A 26,014-nucleotide genomic window follows, 5' to 3' on the forward strand; every position below is an offset into this window, starting at 1 on the left:
AAGTTTTGGAATATTTAGATGTCCAACCATCCCCCAGGAGGCCAAGGAGAGATTAAAAGCCGAACAAGGGGCCTCATCCACACACGTGTTCAAGACCCCGGACCAGAGGAAACTAGAAGAGCTTTTGGTAGAGGTGGACATGGCAGCCCGTTCGGGCATGAAGTTCGCATCGGTACTAATGCTATTAGCCGAAGTCCTCATGCGACACCACCAACAACTCCCTGAGGACAGCAGCCAAGTATCCAGGGACGAAGCGGGCCAACTCCTCCTGCTGCTGAGCCCCCTTGTCAGGCTCGCGTACGATCAATTTGCAAGGATCGCTACCAGGTCCGTAAAGGCCCGTAGACAAAACATCGTCTCCGCCATCCATTGGCCTTCGACGGAGGCTAAGGACAGAATGCTGGAGCTACCAATCCTCGGGGAAGACCTTTTTGCGGGCTGCTTTCAAAAGAAACTGCAGGAAGAGGTGGCCCGAAGGGAGACTCTGGCCAAATCAGAATTCCGACCCCCCACCTACCCAGAGAACCCTTCCGCCCGAGGGAGAGCAGAGCACCTAGGGGAACGAGAGCAGCACCCGCCAAATCTATGAGCAGAGGAGCTCTCAGAGGCCGAAGCCGGGGGGCAGCCTTCCGTCCGACCCGTCCCTGGGCCCCCAGAGGAGGCAGAGGCTCGACGTGACCAGACGGGACAGTGACCGCTCCTCCACTCGACCAGCGTTCGCCGCCCAGCCCTAGGGGTGCCCACCTCACCGCGGCCATTCCGCCGGTGGGGGGGGAGATTAACAAACTTCTCCCAGCAATGGGAATTTATTGGCGGGGACAAGTGGGTGTTGGACACAGTCAGACACGGGTACAAAATAGAATTCTCCTCCAGCCCACCTTTCGGGGGCGGAGGAAGGCAGACACTCACACCCACGGACCCCGTCAAACGCTTAGCCCTAGAAGGGGAAATTCTGGCCCTGCTGGCCAAGCAGGCAATTACAAGAGTTCCGGAAGAGACGGGACCACTCTTCCGGTCCTCCTTCTTTCTGACCAAAAAACGGGACGGCACCTGGCGTCCCATTCTAAACCCTCTCTTGGGACCACATGGATGCGTATATCTTCCCGCCGCTGTGTATGATCGGACAGGTCCTCAGGAAAATTCGGAACTCCAAGGGTAGGTTCACACTAATACCAACAGTATATGCACTTTGTAGTTAAATATATATATATATATATATATATATATATATATATATATATATATATATATATATATGTATATATATACGGCTCTACATAAACATACTCACGCCATCATGAGTTATAGGTTTAGATTGTCATTGGATCAATACTGTCCAGATATGTTTATGCAATAGATTGTTGAACTTATTACCAGAGATAAACTATGCTGCATTTCAAAAACGAAGAACCAACAGTATATGCACTTTGTAGTTTTCATTCATGCAAGAATAGAACCAAAATTACAGAAAAAAAAAAGACAGCAGAAATTGCTGAGGTATTTTGCTGCTAAACTTGGACTCGACTTGGACCTGCACGATTATGGCAGATGAATAGCTAAGGGAATAGTGAGTTGTCTGCCTTAACATCCCCAGTTACATTGCTACCACAAAGCTCCTAGAAGCAGCAAACACAATACCACTATTTGATCAACTAATTATTTCAAACACAAAATGTTTAATAAACACCCTCCTCCTTGTTCCCCCTACGCCAAAAATTATTTAATTTTTCCCTAGTTCCCTAGCTTCAGCCCTGGCAGAGAGAGGGGAACCCTTGTTTAGGAACCCGGTGGCTAGAGGGCTTGTGAGTCGAACTCCAGAAGAATAGTCCTCTGGGGTACTGCCCAGTCACCGGGATCTTTTTTTCTTGTATCTTAGCGTTAGGGTACATCGCGGCAGGGTGGATTTGTCAGGTCTGGAGCAACCTCCCATTATATATTAACTAAATAGTTTCCATTATTCACTAAAAGTGTTACATGTAATAGGTATCTGTTCTCTTCTGTAAAGGCGGTCGTCAATTACTTACCCACTAATTGATACACATTACGTACTCATTACGTAGACCTACTGAGATATAACAGGGGTAGGGTACTAATTGCGTATTAAGATATAACAGAGGATTGTACTCATTACGTATTGAGATATTACAGGGGTAGGGTACTCATTACATTTTGAGATATTACAGGGGTAGGGTACTCATTAAGTATTGAGATATAACAGAGGTAGGGTACTCATTGCGTTTTGAGGTATTACAGGGGTAGGGTACTCATTACGTATTAAGATATATAAGAGAAAGGGTACTTATTACGTATTGAGATATAACAGGGGTATTGTCCTCATTACGTTTGAGATATTACAGTGGTAGGGTACTCACTAGGTATTGAGATATAACAGAGGATTGTACTCATTACGTTTGAGATATTACAGGGGTAGGGTACTCATTACGTTTTGAGATATTACAGGGGTAGGGTACTCATTACGTATTAAGATATAACAGAGGTAGGGTACTCATTACGTATTGAGATATATAAGAGAAAGGGTACTCATTACGTAATTGATATATTCCAGGGGTATGGTCCTCATTACGTTTTGCGATATTACAGTGGTAGGGTACTCACTAGGTATTGAGATATAACAGGGGTAGGGTACTCATTGCGTATTAAGATATAACAGGGGTAGGGTACTCATTACGTATTGATATATTACAGAGGTAGGGTACTCATTACGTATGGAGATATATAAGAGAAAGGGTACTCATTACGTATTGATATATTACAGGGGATGGTCCTCATTAGGTTTTGCGATATTACAGTGGTAGGGTACTCACTAGGTATTTAGAAATAACAGAGGATTGTACTCACATTACGTTTGAGATATTACAGAGGTAGGGTACTCATTTTGAGATATTACAGGGGTAGGTTACTCATTACGTATTAAGATATAACAGCTGGTAGGGTACTCATTACGTATTGAGATATATAAGAGAAAGGGTACTCATTACGTATTGAGATATTCCAGGGGTATGGTCCTCATTACGTTTTGCGATATTACAGTGGTAGGGTACTGACTAGGTATTGAGATATAACAGGGGTAGGGTACTCATTACGTATTGATATATTACAGAGGTAGGGTACTCATTACGTATTGAGATATATACGAGAAAGGGTACTCATTACGTATTGAGATATTCCAGGGGTATGGTCCTCATTAGGTTTTGCGATATTACAGTGGTAAGGTACTCACTAGGTATTTTGATATAACAGAGGATTGTACTCACATTACGTTTGAGATATTACAGAGGTAGGGTACTCATTTTGAGATATTACAGGGGTAGGGTACTTAGTACATATTAAGATATAATTCTTTTCTTTCTATTTTTCAGGGATGCAGCACAGAAGCGGACAAGTTCTAGGAAGGAATGCACAGTCTTGTGAGGTTAGTAAGGAATATCGCAGCTGAACGTGACACACTGTAATAATCAAATGTTTTTGGGGGGAATGAGATTTGCTGTAACAAACACTAACAAATAAGTACTTGAGAATCCAGGTTGCTACTAAACGGTGTCAAATTTATTTCTCAACTCAAACCAAATCGTAACAAAATGAATTTTCGTCAGGAGAGATCCAATTTGGCATCTAAAAGTTGGTTAGTAAGAAGGGGCGGTGGCGGGGGCGGGGTTTGGGAGGGGGATATTTTCTCATAAAGTAATTTAGACTGGGTTCTGAATATTCTGACAGGGTTAAAACGTTAGGATGCATCATTTGTAAACTGATAAACATCTTCTATAAGAAGTACTGACAACTAATAGGTGATGCCTGTTATTCTGCGTAGCAGGGATCTATGTCACTATGTGTAGCAGGTGATGCCTGTTGTTCTTTGCAGCAGGGATCTATGTCACTATGTGTAGCAGGTGATGCCTGTTGTTCTGTGCAGCAGGGATCTACGTCACTATGTGTAGCAGGTGATGCCTGTTGTTCTGTGCAGCAGGGATCTATGTCACTATGTGTAGCAGGTGATGCCTGTTGTTCTGTGCAGCAGGGATCTATGTCACTATATGTAGCAGGTGATGCCTGTTATTCTGTGTAGCAGGGATCTCCGTCAGTCTGTGTAGCAGTTGATGCCTGTCTTTCTGTAAAGCAGGGATGTCTCTCAGTATGTAATGCAGGTGATGCCTGTTATTATGTGTAGCAGGGGTCTCTGTTAGTCTGTGTAGCAGGTGATATGCTGTTATTACTGTATGTGTAGCAAGGATCTTCGTCTGTCTACGTAGCAGGTGATACCTGTTATTATGTGTAGCAGAGATCTCTGTCAGTATATGTAGCAGCTGATGCATGTTATTCTGTGTAGCGTGTATCTCCGTCTGTCTGTGTAGCAGGTGATGCCTGATTTCTGTGTAGCATGGATCTCGGTCAGTATGTGTAGCAGTTGATTCCTGTTATTCTATGTAGGAGGGATCTATGTCAGTCTGTTAGCAGGTGATTCCTGTTATTCTTTGTAGCGGGGATCTCTGCCAGTATGTGTAGCAGGTGATGTAGCAGGTGATTCCTGTTATTCTATGTAGCAGGGATCTCTGTCAGGGTTATGTAGCAGGTGATGCCTGTTATTTGTAGAAGGGATATGTCAGAATGTGTAGCAGGTGATGCTTGTTATTCTGTGTAGCAGGGATCTCTGTCAGGGTTATGTAGCAGGTGATGCCTGTTATTTGTAGAAGGGATATGTCAGTATGTGTAGCAGGTGATGCCTGTTATTCTGTGTAGCAGGGATGTCTCTCAGTATGTAATGCAGGTGATGCCTGTTATTATGTGTAGCAGGGGTCTCTGTTAGTCTGTGTAGCAGGTGATATGCTGTTATTACTGTATGTGTAGCAAGGATCTTCGTCTGTCTACGTAGCAGGTGATACCTGTTATTATGTGTAGCAGAGATCTCTGTCAGTATATGTAGCAGCTGATGCATGTTATTCTGTGTAGCGTGTATCTCCGTCTGTCTGTGTAGCAGGTGATGCCTGATTTCTGTGTAGCATGGATCTCGGTCAGTATGTGTAGCAGTTGATTCCTGTTATTCTATGTAGGAGGGATCTATGTCAGTCTGTTAGCAGGTGATTCCTGTTATTCTTTGTAGCGGGGATCTCTGCCAGTATGTGTAGCAGGTGATGTAGCAGGTGATGCTTGTTATTCTGTGTAGCAGGGATCTCTGTCAGGGTTATGTAGCAGGTGATGCCTGTTATTTGTAGAAGGGATATATCAGTATGTGTAGCAGGTGATGCCTGTTATTCTGTGTAGCAGGGATGTCTCTCAGTATGTAATGCAGGTGATGCCTGTTATTATGTGTAGCAGGGATCTCTGATAGTCTGTGTAGCAGATGATATCCTGTTATTATGTATAGCAGGTGATTCATGTAATCTGTGTAGTAGGGATCTCTTTCAGTCTGTGTAGCAGGTGATTACTGTTATTCTGTGTAGCAGGGATCTCTGTCAGTCTGTGTAGAAGGTGATTCCTGTACTCTGTGTAGCAGCAGAGGGATCTCTGTCAATCTGTGTAGCAGGTGATGCCTGTTATTCTGTGTAGTATGGATCTCTGTCAACCTGTGTGGCAGGTGCTGCCTGTTATTCTGTGTAACAGCCGAGGTATCGCTGTCAGTCTGTGTAGCAGGTGGTTCCTGTTATTTTGTGTAGCAGGGATCTCTGTCAGTATGTGTAGCAGGTGATTCCTGTTATTCTGTGTATCATGGATCTCTGTCAGTATGTGTAGCAAGTGATTCCTGTTATTCTGTGTAGCAGGGATCTCTGTCGGCCTGTGTAGTAGTTGATTCCTGTTATTCTGTGTAGCAGAGATATTTCTCAGTCAGTGCAGTATGTGATGCCTGTTATGCTGTACAGCAGGCAGTATGTGAAACAAGTGACATCTGGAGTTTTCTGTCATTCCTTCATTAACTGCAATTGTTCGTGGAGGTGACAACACTTTTAAAAAGTAATAATTTGTTATCTTTCTATTTTACATATTTGAACTAGGGTTATCGCCACGAGGAACAGCAGATGTCTTACTCGGAGTACTCTTCCAGAGAGAGAGAGACAGAGAGGTGGAGGTGGAGGGAGGTGGAGGTGTAGACAGCTGGGTGGTGAGAGGTGGAGATGGGGGGAGCTGGGTGGAGAGAGCTGGACAGAGAGAGAGAGAGAGCTGGGTGGAGAGAGAGGGGGAAGGGGGAGCTGGACAGAGAGATAGTCTGACACTCTTTTCAGTAACGTCTCCGGAGATGTCATAGCAGACTGTTTTATTTTGTTAACCGTCTTTTCCTCTCTCATTATTGATCATATATTTTGCGAGTAGATATTAATTATCAACGATTCTCGTCTTCAAACAAAATTAAAATAAATGTTGAGAGGACTTAGCCTTTCCATTTCTGCTGAACTCATTATTTTCTATAGACACGTGACGTATAGAACGCATTACCTGATACTTCGTCATATATCGATTGTTCCATCACGCTTTTATACTATATAATTGACGGAGGCACCGGGACATATATTAAAGTGGATAAAATGTAATACGGTAGGCATAAGTACAGACAATTACCTTCAACATTTGGAAGCAAAAAAAAATCAAGAAACAAAACAGAGAAAATATGAGACAGCTGAGAGCTTGACCTCCGCCCAAGACCTGGGATCACCCTCCCCGGGAGAATCAAACTACATTAGAGACCACCCGGTGAATGTGCTGTACCCATGTGGACTGGTTTAGCTCGCAAGCACTCTGTCTACCTTATTCCTAATCTAGAAGACCCCTTACCCCTCACCAGAGCCAAGGCCTCCTCCCAGCGAATAAAGTCAAACTTGTCAAGGGAACTTTAATATGAATATACCAATCGATTGGTCACACCTAACTAACTTAAAGTTAGGAAACCCATTTGTCATATTTGAAAACTTTGAAATTCGTGAACCTTGGGGTAGGAGGAGGGGGGTGGGGATGGGTGGGGATTGTCTTCAGATCAATGTGATATCTATTGTATATCTTTGACAGAGAATAATCAATTGTGAAGATGGTTGTATAATATACCAATGTAACTTCTCAGTGAAATGATTTAACCTCTTATGCTTAATTTTGTCTTTCGACAATTACAATGAAACTTATACGTATTTTTTTTTATTAACTTCGAAACCGTTTACAAATATTTAGTTTTTTTTTACTGTTTGCGTTTTGTCATAATGTAATCATATTGAAAATTCATCGAATGTGTTGGAGACAATATAATCTCTATCATAGGTCAACAATAGCATGTTACACTATAATTGATCTGTAATATTGAAGTTGTCTTACTGGAGAAAATAAACTCGAGGACGATTTGGTGTATATCAAACTTCAAGATATTTTCAGTAAACACCACGTCATTTACTTAGGTTTCTTTTTCTTATTTAGCTTAAATATTTCCTGCAGCAGTTTGTTGTTACAAGTAATGACAATTTACGCATCATTTACATTCACTTACAGTTACAGCTACCATTTTTATATTTGTTTTTGTTGGAGTGGGGTGCTTTGTGCTTTTTTTTTGCTTTTGCTTTGTTTATTGCTCATGATTCATTCTATAATCTATGGAATTTAAAGCCAACTGTAAACATAATCTTTGGTGAGGTTTACGATGACGTGTATATTACGTAACATAATGATCATTGCATAACATTAATATTTTGTGCCAAATCAGTTAATTTAAAGATAATGACATTTATATTCATGTATACTTTAGTTATGTATCTTCCCTTAAGTTACATTACAGCCGATAAAAGACAATACAGTGACGTGTCTGTGACGTCATTCAATAATAATTCGAACAAGATATTGATAATCTGAACATTTTGTGTACTGAATCTTGAAATCAATGATCGTACATATATGGTGATCGTACCATATATGGTATATATGGTAGGTCTTGTAGTTTACTAATGGCTGAGACCAATAGTAGTTCAACAATCCAATAGAGACATTTGATCATAGGTTTTATAATGGCAAATTATTTCAGAACATTTTGCACATTGTAAGAATTACATTAAAATATCGTTATATTGTTAATACCACGTCATTGCAGTTTCTCATGTTTTGGCTTCAATTGTCCAAGCATTAAGACTCTTGCAAGCACACGAACAGGTCCTTTCATTTTATACCCTCAAGTTATTGTGCACATATTTTTGTTACCATTTCTGGGGTAATCTTTCACTAGCGAATTGCTAAAAAAAAAAATTATCTCTTAATCTCTTGTCCATATAAGTTGTTTTCTTTGTATATATTATATTCGATATAGTACATTTTTTATACATGTTTCCGTAATTTACAATCTTTCTATTGTTCTTTCTTCATTTCCTTTTCGCTCTTTTGTCTTTTCGTTTTTTTTTTTTGTTGCTTTCTTTTACCGTTTTTACCATTCATGTGATTAAACAAAGATAATGAGAGATATGTTTGTATAATGAACATAGGTAATGTGAAAGAATATAGTTGGTCAGCCATGCAGCTCGTATTCGATTAGCTGTGTCACGTGATTAACTTGGAAAGGTTAATATTTGCTAATTGTCCCGTCATCCTACTAGAGAGTATTAACACGGACCTTACACTATGTGTCGTTGTTTTCGTTTCAAAACACCTTCAATTGTAACAGCCATGCATTACAAAATGTCCTCGTTAAACTTTTACAACACGTCAAACATATATGACTTTGTCGAGTTGATAAGTCACGCTAACCTGTAAAATCTTGAAAAAAGAATTGTCAAATTGTCTTGTTGTTCTATATGTTTGGGACAACAACACTTCAAACACGTAATATTTGTCGCAATGTCAACTAATACCATAACATTATATCTTGACGAAAATGGATAAATTGTCGAGTTGCTGCCTTACCCCCATGGAGCTCGGTATCCTACAACTTTGAAATGTGTCAAAATAAAGAAATTTGTTGATATGTCAAGTAACAAAACAATTACAAAAATATTAAATGATCAAGATGCCGTGTTTTATCTTAAACTTCACAGAACGTCCAAACCACGTTAATTCAAGACTTACACAAACATGACACCTTGACAATAAATATCAAGTTGTTTGAATGTCGTGTTACATACTAAAGCAGTACGTCTATAACTTGTTTGTCCCTTCAGAACCACCGTGAAATCAAAATATTGACTTGTAAAATAATAAAACTTCAAATCAAAGATTCTGTGATCCGTTTCTTTTCTTCTTCTGCTTACTGTATTCTACTGCAGTGTTGGTGTTAGCACATGTACTAACTTGAAGATATAATCTCAATATTTTTAATGTTAACCAAAATCATTTCCCCAAGCTTGGAGTTATCCACTAATATTCTGTTAAGTCTATAAACACAAATGTCAGTGTATTATTAGCCCAGTGTCTTCAATCTGGTTACATTAAGCAGGCTCCTGCAATTATCCCCTAACTTTTATCCTCGGTATTTGTTTCATGAATGTTGATCCCTGATTGGAGGATGCATAACATTTGTATTGTGTGGCCTATATACATACTTACAGCAGCACTCCGGACTGTTTGGCGTTCCATGTAAATGCAAGCACACATGAATATGTGATGTAACAATTGAGATGTTTGTGGTCGTTTTCAACGTCATATTCCCTCAAACTGTAACCAGATGAATTTGTATATTTGTTATCTTGATCTGGAGGTTAATTACGACAAGTGTAAAGGGACAATATTTTATATGATGGTAAATCTAGCGACATGTAGTTTAGTCAGCTGTCTTTGATAACAAAGTAAAGATTTTGAAAAAAAGTTCGTCCTACCACAGGGCCGTGCCAAACAATGCCAATCAACGTTTAAATTGATAATTAGCATAGTTTAGATCGGGGCCAACTTTGAGAGACATTTAAAAACTGATGAATAGCATTTTGCTAGACGGATCTTCCCTCTTCTGGTCACCAATACATTTGTTTTTAACATATCATGGATTTTAGCTGGCTTCTCAAAAACAAAAATCAACTTTTATTTTAATGCAGTGAAAGTTCTTTAAGAAGTGGTCATGTGTATAGAATGAAATGTTTGCCAATTTCACCTGACCTTATATGACCTTCGACAGTAATGTCGAGAAACCGGTGGATATTCCGCTGTCACCGAATATGATTCTGGCCAAGCTATGTAAGTTCAAAAATAACTTGATGTCATTCAAACCAAGATAAACCTTGATAAGCAGGGTTTAACTGCTTCAAAGACCTGTTTTAGTTATTATTCAAACGCAGAACATTTAGTGTATGATTCTGTATCGTTTCACTTTTATGACTGAGTAAATGCTTCTTTCATCCTTCATGGTGTGATTTTGTGGTCTTGCAGTACAATAGATATATCGTCTCATTAACACCGCGGTTTATGGTATACCGCCAGCTGATAGATTGTGGCAATTCATCCTAAGCAAGAGATATAATGGGAGATTGATAAAAAAAAAGTTCAGTGATAGGGTAATGATTGCTCCTTGTTTTAGGTGTTTAATTAGTCAAAGTACTGGTAATAATCATTAAATGGAAGATTGATACAAAACTCAATGATGGGGTTTTGACTCTTCCTTCTTAGAATGTTTAAGTGTTTAATTAGTGATAATAATTTGTAATACTAATAATGTATTATAATAATAATCTGTAATAATAATAAAGTGTTGTAATAAAGTGCTTAACTATACTTAAACAAATAAAACAGAATGCACATCAAAGTTTAAAAAAAAACGAAAGCTTATCTCTATTTGACAGATAGGGAGTGTAATCGGTTTGTTGGATTTAATTAAATAACGAGAACTTTTGATTGTAAAACTGACTGTTACTAATTTTCGTTATTGGTTAATGAGGTAACCTACACTGGTATTCAACACATAAATGAAGAACACGTAATGAAGTTAAAATGTGTTAAAATAAAACTTCTCACACAAACTCATTGAGGTGTTCAAGCAATTTGTAATTTTAAAGCCGTTGATTGGTCCGGGAAGGAGGGAGTGGGGTGGCTGGGTATCTGGACACACTACCGTAGCATATATAGATATAAAAAAATTGATTAATGCGTATGCAGCACCACATACATCACGGCAATATTGAGCTGGAGAGTGTGGAGAGTGTGGGAGGAGGGTTGACGTTGGCGTAGTAAAGTTCCATTATTTAGGTTGTATTGAGGCCACACGTGGTTCAATATCTTACTATGAACATTGCCTAGCCGAAGTCAAATATAAATGAAACAATTTTGACGTATTTTTTACACTTCCTTTGGGAGATTTTGCTGGAAGTCATTGTTTTCTAAGATGAATATATTACGGAAAACGACAGTCGATCCATTTCAAGAGTGAAGCAAGAACGGGATGTGTGTGGAAGGATAATGTTACCGGAACGACGGTAAAACCTGATCATGTTTAGTTAACGTACGGATGAAAATAATTTAACATTTAACATTTGTGTGTGTAAATTTGTAACTTCAATCTTTCAAACCAAGCCATGTACTGTTAACTCTTATGATTATATTATCAACGAAATAGCGGTTTCACTCATTTTGAACATATGAACTGCAGGGTCAGTAACAAGAATTCTCAATTTATTATGTGCGTCGTTTACAGACCCCCACCCTCTACCAAAAACGGACTCAAAAATACAGTATTTTTTGATGAATGGTCGCAATTTTTGGAGAGTCTTGCCTCGTCCATTGATAAGGTTGTTATTGTTGGCGATGTTAATTTTCATCTCGATAAAGCAAATGATCTTAGTGCCAAGCGGTTCTGCAATTTGCTTAATGCTTACAGTTTTGTGCAAAACGTTACTGGACCCACCCAACGTGCGGGCCACACACTAGACACTGTTATAACCAACGAGTCCGCATCGAGTGGTTTTCTTTCTGGATCTCCGATAATCACCGATCCTAATCTTGGTGATGCCAATGGAAACTTAACCTGCGACCACTATGCTGTGCATTTCAACCTTGGTATGTGTAAACCAAAGCATCCACGTAAATGTATAACGTACCGAAGGTATCGCTCTATACAAATTTCAGACTTAGTGGATGACATAAGGAATAATCCCGAGCTGATGGTTACAAATCGTTCATTATGTGATTTGGTTGACATTTACAATAGCCAGTTGACACGCCTAATGGAAAATTCATGCACCAATAATCACGAAGTATATCACATTGCGCCCTAATGCACCTTGGTATTCTGATAGATTGAGAGATGCGAAACATAAGCGCCGTAAAGCTGAAAGAGTCTGGAGAAAATCAAAACTTACTGTTCATTTTCTGATTTACAAACAATCGTGCCGCGAGGTAAATAAATTACTTGTCAAAGAAAAACAAAACTATTACTCAACTAAGATTACTGAATGTGGTAACGACATGAAGCAACTCTTTCAATTGACTCGCCACATTATGGGGGAAAATAGTAGCTTAACCTTGCCCGATCACACCTCGGCCGAGAATCTCGCAAATCAATTCAATGAGTTTTTCATAGATAAAGTTGCTTCCATTCACGAACGTTTCGATAATAACGTCAGTTGGACGGACATTATGGAAGCCGATGTTACCTTTAATGGAGAATGCCTTTCACAATTTGAACCCACCAATGAGACTGAGATACGGGAATTAATTCTTCGTGTACCAAATAAATCGTGTTCCATGGATCATTTGCCAACATGGATATTGAAGAGGTTTGTTGATGTTTTGCTCCCAATTATTACAGCCATTGTTAATAAATCCCTAGCCGAGTCTCTCGTTCCGCCATCATTCAAACAGTCGTGTGTAACTCCACTCCTGAAAAAAACTGGACTGAACAAAGACTCTCTTTTAAATTACCGACCTGTTTCGCAATTATCATTTGTGTCGAAACTAGTTGAAAGAGTCGTTGCAAACAGATTAAGTCACCACCTAGCTGTAAATGCACTGCACGATACCTACCAGTCTGCCTACAGGCAACACCACTCAACGGAGTCCGCTCTTTTGAAGGTGCACAACGACATAGCAGTTTCACTTGATTCGAAGTTTAATGTGGCTCTTATCTTACTTGACTTGTCCGCTGCTTTCGATGTCATCGACCACCAATTTTGTTTCAACGTCTGGAAAAAACTTTTGGGGTTACACTAAATGCATTAAGCTGGTTTAAATCTTATATGACAGGAAGAAAGCAATGGGTCAAAATTGGCCAGACTTCGTCGACAGCTGTACAACTTAGCACTGGCGTCCCACAAGGCTCAGTACTTGGCCCCATCATTTATTGTATGTTCACCAAACCACTGTGTGAAATCATAAAGCGTCACCAAGTCAACTACCACTGCTACGCCAATGATACGCAACTCTATTTACAGTTCGATCCCAAAATGCCATGGACAGAAATACAAGGAAAGTTGCAGGAATGTGTAAACAATGTTGGGATGTGGTTGAGGAGAAACAAACTTATGTTAAATGATGTTAAAACGGAACTTATTATTTTTTCACCTAAAACCCAATTGAAAGACGATGTAACTCCGCACATTACAGTTGGGAACAATACCATTTATCCTGCATCTATTGTTAAGAATTTAGGAGTTTACTTTGACTCTCATCTTACCATGGAGACCCAAGTTAATCATATTATCAAGTCTTGCTATTTCCATATTCGTAATATAGGTAGAATAAGAGATTTCATTACAACTGATGCATGTAAAATACTGGTTCAATCCCTCGTTACCTCTCGCTTCGATTATTGCAATTCTTTACTATTTGGTATTTCACAGTCTCTAACAAACCGCCTACAACGCACACAAAATTGTGCAGCTCGCCTTATGTCTAGAACTCCTCGTCGCAACCATATATCTCCTGTACTGTATGAACTACATTGGTTACCTGTACGTTTTAGATCAAAATTTAAGATTCTTCCACTTACCTTTAAGGCTCTTAATCACTTGACCCCTAGTTACATCACCAATGAGACCATACCTTATATTCCGCCTAGATCCTTACGCTCAATGAATAAAAATTTACTTAGTGTGCCTTCTACCCGATCATCAACATATGAATTTAAACGTTTTGATTATACTGCTGCCACATTATGGAATAACTTACCCCAGGACATTTGCAATATTATACTTAACGCAATTCAAGAAATTACTTAAAACACTGTTTTTCAGAGCTGCCAACACAGATTAATGTACTTATTTTATACTTGCTGTACATACTTAATTTAGGTGTTATTATTGTATTTTAGTCATAATTTTTCTATTTATTTTTCTATTTATGTTTTAATATTTCTATTTTTCTATACAATCTTAACTTTTATATCCTTTTTAACTCTTTTTTACTTTTACAAAATTTTTATCTTTTGCTGTAAAGCGCTTTAGAGCAATTTTTTAATTGAATAAGGCGCTATATAAATCTCGTGTAATAATAATAATAATAATCAACATACCTAACCATGTGGCTGTCGTCATAAGAAAGAAAATTTTTGGACCAATAATACACGTTAAAATACTTTGTGTTATTTAACAGACAAATGCAGTGTTATCTTTTTCTTCTTCAATTACAAGCCCTCTACCTGCATACATTATTACATCGTTTAATGATATCTAAATTCACCTGAACTTACTCTGAAGCAAACGTTACTTTACAAATCTGTGATGAAAAGAAAATGTTTCTCTCTTTATAAACCTTAAAGCAGCCGTATTTCGACTTATCAAAAATGTTACCAAAACCTTCAGACTATTCAAAATTGGATTGTAATTAATCAAAATAATGCATCTTGTTTTTAGTCGGTTAATAAGAGTAATTAATAAAGTACATTAAGCTTGCAGCCTGTCGTCAGACAGATAGTTTTTTATTTAGATTTAATCCTTTGAAGAACTAAAGATGAACTGGAAACATCCAAACTTTAATTTACTGTTTGTTTGTATCAGTGGCGTAGGAAGGTACTTTTGAGTGGAGGGGCTGAAGACTGATGGCCGGCCTGGGAGAGGGGTCTAAGGGGAGGGGGTGTCCCCCTCCCCTTTGGAATTTTTTTGCATTTCCAGGTGGCCTCAGATGCAATTTGGTGCAATATAGCACACTTCAACACCCAATCCATTTTGTAAATAATTTTGCATTTTCACCTGGCCTTATAGATGCAATTTGGTGCTCCAAATGAGATTTTTTTCTCATTTGGAAATGAAAAAGGGGTTTTCTGACTCGCGGAGCGGGGGGGGGGGGGGCGGAATGATCCTTCCGTCCCCCCATATTTTCACAGGGGGGGCTGGCGCCCCCCCCCCCACAGCCCCCCGGTTCCTACGCCCTTGGTTTATATTAAACCTTACAGTTTCAACGAACAAGTTTGCTACAGTTTTCTTGAAGCAAATAACAAATTTACTCAAAATCAGCCTAAATATTTGTTTTAAATATACAAATAATAATCTACTTAGTCTAAAACGAAAGAGTCCAACGTTACAGACAAGCAATCAAAGGCACACTCTCAGCTAGGAAATTGCTAAAATCAAAAATCTTGTCTCAACGTATTCCCCGATTAAAAAAATAAAAACGATGCTGCCCTCTTTCACAGTGGCAACATATTCATTTCTTTAATATGGCATTCTCATCCTTAGCTATAAACAGCATACGCAAATGGGTACCGTTACCGCGAAGGTATCAGATTTCCGAGATTTTAATCTGCCTCTCAGTGTTGCGTAACCTATAGGCACACTGTGTAATTGTACTGTGTGCTATTCGAGTTAACGCAATTTTTCGATTTGCTATATGGAACCAGGGAGTTGTTCCATAACAACTCCCTAACAACTCCCTGATGGAACAGTGCATATTGTACTGCTGGGAAAACGCTATACCAGCTCGTAGCAGCAGGTAGTTGCTATGGGAAGTCATATGAGCCCGTATGATCCCGTGCTGCCGATTTTTGTTGGAGAAATTGCTGAAGCAATAAAATGCGAATAGTTTCGTCGTGTAATTCTCTATAAACATGTGACTGAATGTGTGCTGCCTATGTACTGTTATTTGACGAAACGACTTGCTTCTGGCCTAACGTTCTTCAATACTTGAGTTCAAAATAAAATAAAACAGTGAGCAAACAGCTTATCCACTAGAGAGCCTGTGTAGAAAAAACACGCACATAATACAGACAGGTTAATGACCATGGTGAACACTAAGAGATAGATGTAAAGGGATTAATAGACAAGGGATGGAGAGAAGAATGAAAGATAAAAACCAACAGGGGAAGAGGATAGGTAGGAGATAAACAGTGGAGGGACAAAGAGAGGATTAAGGGAAGGGGTAGGGAATAAACTGGAGATGGACAACGACAGAAAAGTGTGGAGAAAAAAAGGGGTGGAAAAAGCCATGAGAAAAGGAGTAATGGGGGAGGGGGCAAGGGGAGAAGGAGGGGGAATGAAGAAAAGTTAGTCATGTCCATCCTGAATGTTGAGCCCATGAGGTTGAATGGTGCGAAGGCGTAGCATCCACAACCTCTCTCTGCTGATTCGCACTAGCTCAGGACGGCTACCTAAGGATTCAATACCCTGGGCCTATAGAGACATGTCGTTAATGGTATGGTTGCATAGCTCCCAACTCTAAAGAAGGCAAATGCTGGTCCATGCCACGAATTGCCGTCCTGGGGGAGGGGTATATGGGGGGGAATCCTGGCGATGCCTACATGTAAAATGGTGGCACCTAGAAAGGCTTTTGTCACCCACAATTTTCTGAGAAATATGCATTTTTTTTTTGTGTAACATCAATAAATTGAGTAGTAGGTGATAATTCATTCTTGCCCATGGCATGAAAATGTTCGCTGCTCGCCTCAATGAAATGAAATATAGCCTAATTTGAGGTTCAAATGATGATGTAAAGGAGGTTTTATACTCTATTATGCTAAATGCTAAAGAAATGATGGTTGCTAAGTCCAAATTTGATGCAATTTTTTATGTATACTTGTCAATTACAAAGCAGGTTTTTGGGATGCTTGCGTGGGTCAGGGGCTTTGGGTGTTAGAATGCGGGTCCAACCCGCGAATTGTGGGTCAGTTGGGAGCTCTGTGGTTGGGAAGGTTTAAGTGTTCTCCAAAAAAACCTAAAAGATGAATGACCTTCGGCACAGGGGTAAACTGGACTCCTCCAGCTGCCTTTACTACATTTTACTGCATTACTACAAACATATGGTGGCTTCCACGCCAACTCTCGACCAGAGTATGCTGTATTGGCCCCAAATAAACCAGATATTCAAATATGGTTACATTTGGTCAAAGTTTTGAAACTGGTTTTATTACCACCTTCCAGGAAATTTACCTCACTGGGACATTCAGGCATCTTATGCTTTCAATTAGAATGCCTTAGAACAATTTGGAAAGTAAAGACCTCTAGGAACATATTAAATATTCTAGCAATTATAGCATGCTAAATTGGGGACAATACTACATAGCCCACCTTGAAAATATCCTGTAACCTTCTCTGGATAAACACTATCTAATATGGAAGAAATGCTTTGGTTAAAGTATGAATATGGTCACTTGAACATTAAGAAATGCAAGTGAGATAGTGGTAAGTTTTCCCTGCTCATGGTTATTGTATATAATTGAACTCAATGTAAGAACTGTACAGATACAATCAATGTGTTAAAAATAAAAACATGTTACAATACTGACTTACCTAACTTTAGAATAAGCAATACAAACAATAGTAGGGCAGTGTTCCAAATACGGAATGCAAGGACATATACCCAAATAAGGCTAGGAGACGCCATGCCTCCATTGTGGAACTTCTACATGATAAGTATAGCAGCTTTACATGCAAAAGAACTTTTGCCAAAACATCAAAAGACCCTATAATGTCCCCTGCATTTCAAACATCTCCATCTGCCACTATCTACATCTGCCACTGGGCCCGACTGGGGTTATCATGAGATCACTGCTAGCTGCAAGTTAGAGTACCTCTTCAACACTCTATGACATCACAATATATGTTATGTTAAATTGATCTCACACAATACAAAATAAAGACAAGTTATTCTGTACCAACAATAAATAACCCAAGATCAATGTCACATTAGAACTACTGGTATGACTGAACAAGCTACAGTAATTAAAAAGATCAGATATTGCTATCATGGAAAGCCAAATAGTGTACAATCAAGTATGTAGTGAAACCAATATTTCAATCATTTACTTATTTAATATGACACAGTTGTAACTTTGATGACATCAATTATGTAGTTTACTTACACTATGAATGAACACGCAAATCAATGCTAAATACTACAGAAAGGAGAAGGATACATAATGCACTGAATGCAACAATCAATGTCTGACACCATGGAGAAGATAAATTCTTATGATACATTGCACTAGCTTAGTAACTTCATTTTACTGAGACACCATGTTTGTTGTTGTCTGTTATGGTACAGTTTGTTCAATTGTCTTGAAGCCTTGTGATATCTACATTCTGGATACTTGTTACTCCCATTGTCCACTCTTGCGTCCTTGATGTATGGTATTTAAATAAGCTGAGAAACTGCTTTGACATCAGCTATTTCAAAATTGTCCGTATCCATGTTAACAACGTTCACTACGCAAATCCATAGCTTTCACTGGAGAACAAGAAATATGACAATCATCTTACGTAAAGTAGAGAAGCACACATTTATTAATGAAACAATCCAACACAAATACTTCCAGTTCCAACCCTTATATCTGCTTGCAAAACATCCATCATGCCATAACGCTATGCTGTGCTGTACTGTTCCTCTAAAGGATGTTCTGTACATCTGTAATGTGAAATGAAAATGGAAAAAAGACATATTTATGGCATTGTGTGAGGACAGAAGTGTCACAAAGATACCTGTTCAAATGATTTTCCAAAATATGATTTATTTGATTTTAATTGCAAGAGGCATTCAGGCTCATAGCCAAGGTAACTGGGTTGGAGGCAGCATAAATGTTTTGTTTGTTTATTCACTGAGATTGTAACTTGCACTCATTGTAATAACTAAAAATTAACTCAATAAACTCAAATCTGGGTGAAAGTAGACCCCTTAATGATGCCCCTAACACGTTAAACTAGAAATATAGCTCACACTCAATATTTGCCAAAAATGTCAATGTCTTTGCTGATATGAAACTATATGCACATGACAACCTGATCAGATGACAACTACAGTATAGGCAGTTAAGAGTAACTTTTTTTAAGCAGTGCAAGTACTGTACTGTATGTACAAATGATGCCACATCATCATGAAACATAAAAAGAAAACATAAAGAGAAAAGAATAAATGTGCAATTTTTGAACACAAACTGCTTCAGACAGGTAGGTAGCACATTCTACAACATTGGTAAATGTCTTTATTTTTCAGAGATAAGGAAAAATACTAAAGGTACAGTACCTGTAGTACCTGAGGTACTGTTATCATTAACTTGTGGGGTTTGAACATTTTTGGGTCCCTCACTTTTACAGACCTCCAGTGGCTATATTAGCACCATATTTAGCACTACATGTCTATGTCATTAATATAACATAATACAATAAATGAATAAATGTGTCCAATGTCCTAAATCTGGTTAGTCATATGCAGTCCTACAGTAGTAGACTGCAGACCTAGTTAAAATGTAGACTTATTTACAGCATGGAATGGTTACAGTATGTATGTCAAAAAATTACCAGTCCACTGGGGTATAGCTGCTGGAGTGCATTGCTGCATCAGCCTCTGTTGGGCATGGCCTTTCGTCGAGGAACTGGTGTTATCTTTTCTGGTTGATCAGTTTGGACATCAACCTCTCGAGTTTCTTAATTGGGCACACACTTTCAACTGAAAAAGACAAATATATAATACCGGGATGTGCAAAGTTAATAATATATCAGCATGCATACTGTACACATAGCAGGGAAGTGCTCATGAATATTTGAGTGCCAGGCAGATTGGGCGGTACTGTGATCCACACCCTGGGAGAGGGATTTCATGGGTGGGGTCCCCCCCCCAATGGACAAATTTTGCACATGAAGTATGCTTAGGTGGTGCTATATTCCTATTCTGTGCCATATATTCTCCCAGATTTTGGTTATGGTAAAACTTATTAAATTATCATCAAAAAGTGCTGGGCGAAAAAGGTTAAATACTGTTTGTGCGGGGCGGCATTCAGAACTGCTGGGCGTACAGTAGCTGCCCAGTGTGAGCACATCCCTGGCATAGTGAATTATATAACTTCCAACTTAAATTACTGAATACCACATTTTGCCCTTCACTAAATAGTCAAAAATTCAAATCAATTTTGCAAACACAGAACAGTAATTACACTACTAGTTAATACAGAACTTTCTATTGGCAGCATAAATTCATCACATCTGCTTTATGATTTACAGTATGTATAGTGTCAACTCTGCAAGTATTCAAGAATGGTCCATTAACTAATATAGTGCAAACCTAAACTAGTGACGTGCAACAATTTCTATTATATTTCTTATTTCTATGTTAGTAGTGCACACCTGCAGTATTATAACTCATCTACTAATACCTTACATACGCTAAATGTCATAACGTTTGATGTTACAATGGCAATGTCCCAGTGGGCTTGCTCATACACTAATATGTCACCAAATTTCATCATGTTCAGGGATGAATAATTGCTTTCAAAAATATAGCTAGGCGTTGCTTATTTCCAAGACTAAAAATTACGGAATATTCTACAGGTGTGCCCTAAACAATGAAGTGTTTAAAAGATACTATAGAAACATGATACTGTATGGTATATAATGGGTGACCATTCTAGTTCTCTCACAAATCAGTAGTATCATTTTCATTTTGTATAATTTTTAGAACTGCATGATCAGATTATGTGTAGAGCTATGAAGCCTATGATGTTGTTATATTTTGGCAAATGTCTTTAATTTCTATATCATGATGAAATTTTAAAATTAGTGTAAGACGGACTCAACGACCCCCGGAATGGTGCGTCATGTACGATGAAGCGCATATTTGGTGCGTTATTCCAACTACAATATGTGCGTCAGTGTCCGTCAATGTGCCATGCATGGTGTATCCTTTAAATTAAATGTGATAAATTTTGTCGAACATAAAATGGTGGCATTCACAATTATTGGTGACATTGATTTGTTTATGTTGTCCTTGATTTTATGATTAAACAACGATGATAGCAAACTATCATGTTATGAATGCATAAATATGTGAACAATATCTACTATCCTTCACTAATTCAACAAAGGAGCCTGTAGAGCTAGTGTAGCTTCTTTCTGAGAAGGCTTTTGAGTTTTGAATTAATTTGGAAAACTTAGTTATATTAGTTATCACTTTACACTACAGATACAGGAAAAGCCGCTAAGGTTTTTCTAAGTTACTATACCAAGTTGGGAGTATTATAGGCATACTCTAATTTGGGATAGAAAGAGTTTAAATTACAACGTGGCTATTTTTAAGACTAGGAGTAACAATATTTTCTGGTTAAGGGTTGGGTTAGGGTTAGGTTAGGGGTTAGGGTTAGGTTTACCCCTACTACTGTACATGCGCAGTTGCTTTATTTACTTTACTGCGCATGAATTCGCCGATGTCGTAAGAATAGTTTATAAATAATTGTAACGACTAGTCGTAAGAATAGCCACGGCCTTTAAATTAATGCGTACATTTTTTCTTTGCAAGTGGAGAATCATCCACAGCTAAAGTGGCTATGCGGATTGACAAACAAGTGAAGCAAAGTAAATATCCTAGCCTATGCATATTAGACTTAAAAAAGTAAAAGAACCCAATGCCTTAGTAACTTAATTCATCTTGGAGTTGCTCAGCAGATTCGAGGTTATTTCACCACTTAAGAACCCATTCTCAGACAAAAAAAAAGACAAAACTGAAATGGCTACACAAATTAGTAGTCTATAACTGAGAATGACCATGCCTGCAAATATGCAGTAAATTTTCAAGTTGTCAGACTAATTTTATTTGTTGCTAGGAACTCTATAATTGTGCTGGTAAAGTAGAGTAGGAAATGAAAACAGTTACTTTATTGCGTATAGGCCCGTCCCTCACGTATCTCATTGCATACTGGACTTACAGTTACAAAATAAATATGCCCATATCAAAAATGCTCTTGACAGGAATAACCACCAAATTGAGGTAGGCCCTCCATGGTGCATAATTTTATAAATCTGGGCCTGGAGCTAGGCTACAGTAGTCCTACTTTTGCTATTGCTCCGCTCATGAGAAGTTGCATTTCTTTCGAGTTTAATTTTCTTGTGGGGAGATCTCCCTACCAAATCCATATTACACTAATGTAGGCTAAGTCCTATTCATATTTGCAAAGCTACCGATCATAAACCAAACACATGATACCGCACACTTCGATACTGATCATGCTTAGTAGGCGAATGTAAGTAGAAAAGCATAAATAACACTTCATGAAATGTTCGGCCTAGGCTAGGCTACAGTTTGTACAGCAGCCTGCACTGCAGTAGCATAGACACTGCGGAGTTCGGACACCTTAGCCTTAAAACACCCCAAAACTATATCTCATGGTATAAATCACCTGAAACTATACTTGATATGGTTGGGTCATTTTGGAGAGAAAATAACTGTAGCTTCGTAGTTTTTCGTGCAATTGGCTCTTGCTGTAGGTTGTCACATCGTGAAATCGCGTATTTCTTAGGGGTGCCGAACTTCGCAGTGTTCCAAACTTCGCAAAACTGACTATACTACTACTGTAATAGCCTATGTCTCTCGGTGTATTAGTTGCCTTAGTTTGTAGTACTCGTAGTAGTAGGCCTAGCTAGCATGATCTATTGAACAATATAACAATAAAGCCTACGGCAGACCAAACACTTCGGCCGGAAAACAGTATGCAGTAGCCTAAATAGTAAATATATAACGTTAGTCGTTAGCATAATTTACTGCCTACCTTCTCGTATGATCTGCCATGCCAGTAAATGCTCCGCGAAGGTAGCATTGGTCATTTTGTCGATCCCCGATCTCTGTTCCAGTAGATCGTTTTTGGAGACCCAGTACACGTACGTAGCACCAGCTCAAGTACACTTTTCATTTCATGTCCGTTTTGTCGCTCACTGCTTTTGGCATCGGGACCCACAATAAAGCAACCTGTGCCTTCCACTTCAACAGCGCGGCGACGCGGCCGCAATATACACGTTATGTGTGTTATGCTACCATTGCATGAAACTGTGCTATATATTACGTATATTTACATACAGGGTACACTGTACACTGGTAGTATATTACAAATACCGTGTCACGTGATTAACGGTGAACCATCGAAACATATGAAATTGGCCCGCCCTCTAAAAATTTCCTAGCTGAGAGTGTGCTTTCAATCTAACAATACACTATAAAAAAAAATGTTGCATTCAAAGTTAACCATCAGTTCCAGCAGTGATCGCGGCACAGTTCTCATTTATCCGTGAGCAAAGTGTACGAGCGCCCTCTAAAATAATAAAGTTTGCATCACCCAGGAGGACACAACTATCTTCTGATTATAATAAAGTTATCGTAAGATGAAGACTGTGGGTTACAGTCAGGATAGTCAGAGTGAGGTTGTAGGATTATTTAGATCATCCATGTTTATTTTAGATTAGAAGGGCCGCCCTGACGTTCGTTAATTGTTGATGTTCACAATAATGAATATTTAAAGAACATAATGATATAGATATTAAACATCAAGAGAAACAAAGGTGGAATCAGAGTAATGTACAGCTTACTACCGTAAAAGCTATTTCCATTCCTTGGAGGTTGGGGCGGGGGACTTGTGAGAGATTACAACCAAGTTGATTTCGTGAACGTTGTGAATACAACTATACATTTACAGGCTGAATTTAGTTATAGCTAATCCCTTCGTTTGAACGATATGTTTATGATGGGAGTTAAAGGTCTAACTTGTTTTTATGTACAGAATTTGAACAGGATGACATATTGCTCGTTATGGACATTTGACATATATGGATACAAACGATTATTCCGGTTAATTAGTCTATTATCTAGCATTTTGAACGATAAGCCTGCATAGTCGGTCAAAAACCTTGATTAACAATGATAATCGACAATCGACATTTTTAACCGATAATCCAATTTCATTGACTATAAACTTTCATTTTCAGTTCTAAAACGCAGAGTAACGGTTCAAAACAAGACTGGCATTGAGGAATGATCCAATTTTCCCGACAGAATCAAACTGAAATATATCATTAGTGGGATTTTGCCTTGCCATACACGGGATTCAGTAATAATTTTGACATGCGAGCAAACATCCGGTAAGATTAGCATAATAATACGAGTAAATCCCCTTCTGAATGAGAAAAAAACCGCAGGTGGCTTTAGCTTTGTGAACAATCCAGGGACCGATTTCTGTTAGTCATACAGTATTGTTTTAAGGTGGTTTGGATAGGCTCGTTGCTCGTGCATAAAATCCAACACTAGCAATTGAACGTACGGGGACTGCTGGTGAAAGTGTAACCATTTAGTTGAATAACATTTACTTCAAAGGCATCAATAAGACACTGCAACCTTCTCATCATGCTCTACATCCATGGAAATGTTTTTGCAAATTATTCTCGTTGGATCAATATCCCAGGATTTTACCTTGTGAATATTTCGCAATGATTTCGAAATCCAAAGTGACGTAACATGAATTCAGGATCAATAGTTTCAGAGACCTATACATCTTTTCGTGGGCTGAGAAAATGATTCCTTATGGATGAGGATTTAATTTTTCGAGAGGATCACTTAATTTTTATACCGGTATACACTTTAAACTATAGCATAACGATAATTCCTATCAGGTGGTGAAGTTTGTAGGTAATTTTACCTTCCTGACTTCCCGAAAGCTTTGGAGATTAACAGATATTGGAAGACAAATTTAGTATTGTCCCGTTGACCACTCGTCATCTCATGTGAGTACACATTCCAATTGAAAATATTTGTTAATATTAATAAACTGGAATAAACGGTGATAGGTTAAACGCGAACAACAATTTACTTCTCAATGTCAAAGACCAATAGGTTATCGTCACATCAACAACCGGAAACACAACCCAGAATTTAAACAAACTTAAACTAGGCCAGCTTGAATTTTCTTATAAAAAGAAGCAACTTATAATGACATTTGTTATAAGTAAGTTTAATAAATCAAATACCAGAAAACGTATCCCCTGATGTAAACAATAACATGGCAGTAGCTGTTAATTTGAAAAAAGGATAGAGGAATTCAGGATACATTTCAATCGCCTTTCCTGAATGTCGATCGGAGTCTCGGAGAGGAAACAAACATACCGCTGATACCGGTCCAAAAGTAAAATAGCGGCTTAACAATTAACAGCCTAAATTGTTCTGTGGTTAAAATAATGTTTTGAACATCCACCGATGGTCAAATCACCACCCCAGTCTACCCCCTCCCATTAAAAAGTGCATTGTGTAAGACAATAGTCCTTCACTTTCAGCGGAATTACTTAATGCAGTTATTGTCTATCATTTGTGCTGAAAACACAGGAACCAAAAAAGTACACATTCAACTGTGACTGATTCATTTGCGTTATCAAAGTAAATTAGTCATAATTTCCATAACAATCCTTTTTTGGAAAGTAAATCAGAGCCAAACCTACCTTGATATTACAAACGTTTAAAACCTTGTATAAAACGAACTATGTCACACTGATTATCGCCGTTCATTGTTTTACGTAATTCAAGGGTGTTAAGTACATATACCGCCAATAGTTTGGTCTAAATAATCTCTTCACGAATGGATAATAGAAACTTTCTGCATTAAGATATAATGTCCAGGCTAGCACAATTATGTTTCTAGAGTTGATTTTCATTTGATATGTTTAAAGCACCACTGTAGTTCATACCTACCTTTATTTTTTCCCTTTTCTCTTCGAAATTTCTTGACCAACCTTCATAATTCCTTTAATTATCAGAATTGATTATACCACTATTGAAAATAAATTGCTGAAATGGTTAAAATATAAATCCCTAGGTTTATATTTAATAGTACCGTTATAAAATAATTGATGATATTTTTAATCCTTTTACAGGGATTAAACAATAACCATTAAAGCATGCG

The 26,014-nt window shown here is 38.4% G+C and overlaps 2 protein-coding genes across 13 annotated transcripts in view; one reads left to right on the forward strand and one right to left on the reverse strand.

Moving 5' to 3' along the window:
- The window catches only part of LOC139963618 (uncharacterized), a 343,329-nt gene extending 337,231 nt beyond the window's left edge, over positions 1 to 6,098 (forward strand). Inside the window, exons 14-15 of the mRNA XM_071964573.1 lie at positions 3,381 to 3,433; positions 6,006 to 6,098. Of these exons, the coding sequence (XP_071820674.1) occupies positions 3,381 to 3,410 (30 nt within the window). The 3' untranslated portion in view covers positions 3,411 to 3,433; positions 6,006 to 6,098. The remainder of the gene's footprint in view (positions 1 to 3,380; positions 3,434 to 6,005) is intronic.
- Positions 1 to 26,014, reverse strand: part of LOC139963637 (uncharacterized) — a 664,171-nt gene that overhangs the window by 192,255 nt on the left and 445,902 nt on the right. The gene's annotated exons all lie outside the window — the stretch shown is intronic.

Source organism: Apostichopus japonicus, chromosome 22, assembly GCF_037975245.1.
Source record: "Apostichopus japonicus isolate 1M-3 chromosome 22, ASM3797524v1, whole genome shotgun sequence".
In the NCBI taxonomy this organism is placed as follows: Eukaryota; Metazoa; Echinodermata; class Holothuroidea; order Aspidochirotida; family Stichopodidae; genus Apostichopus; species Apostichopus japonicus.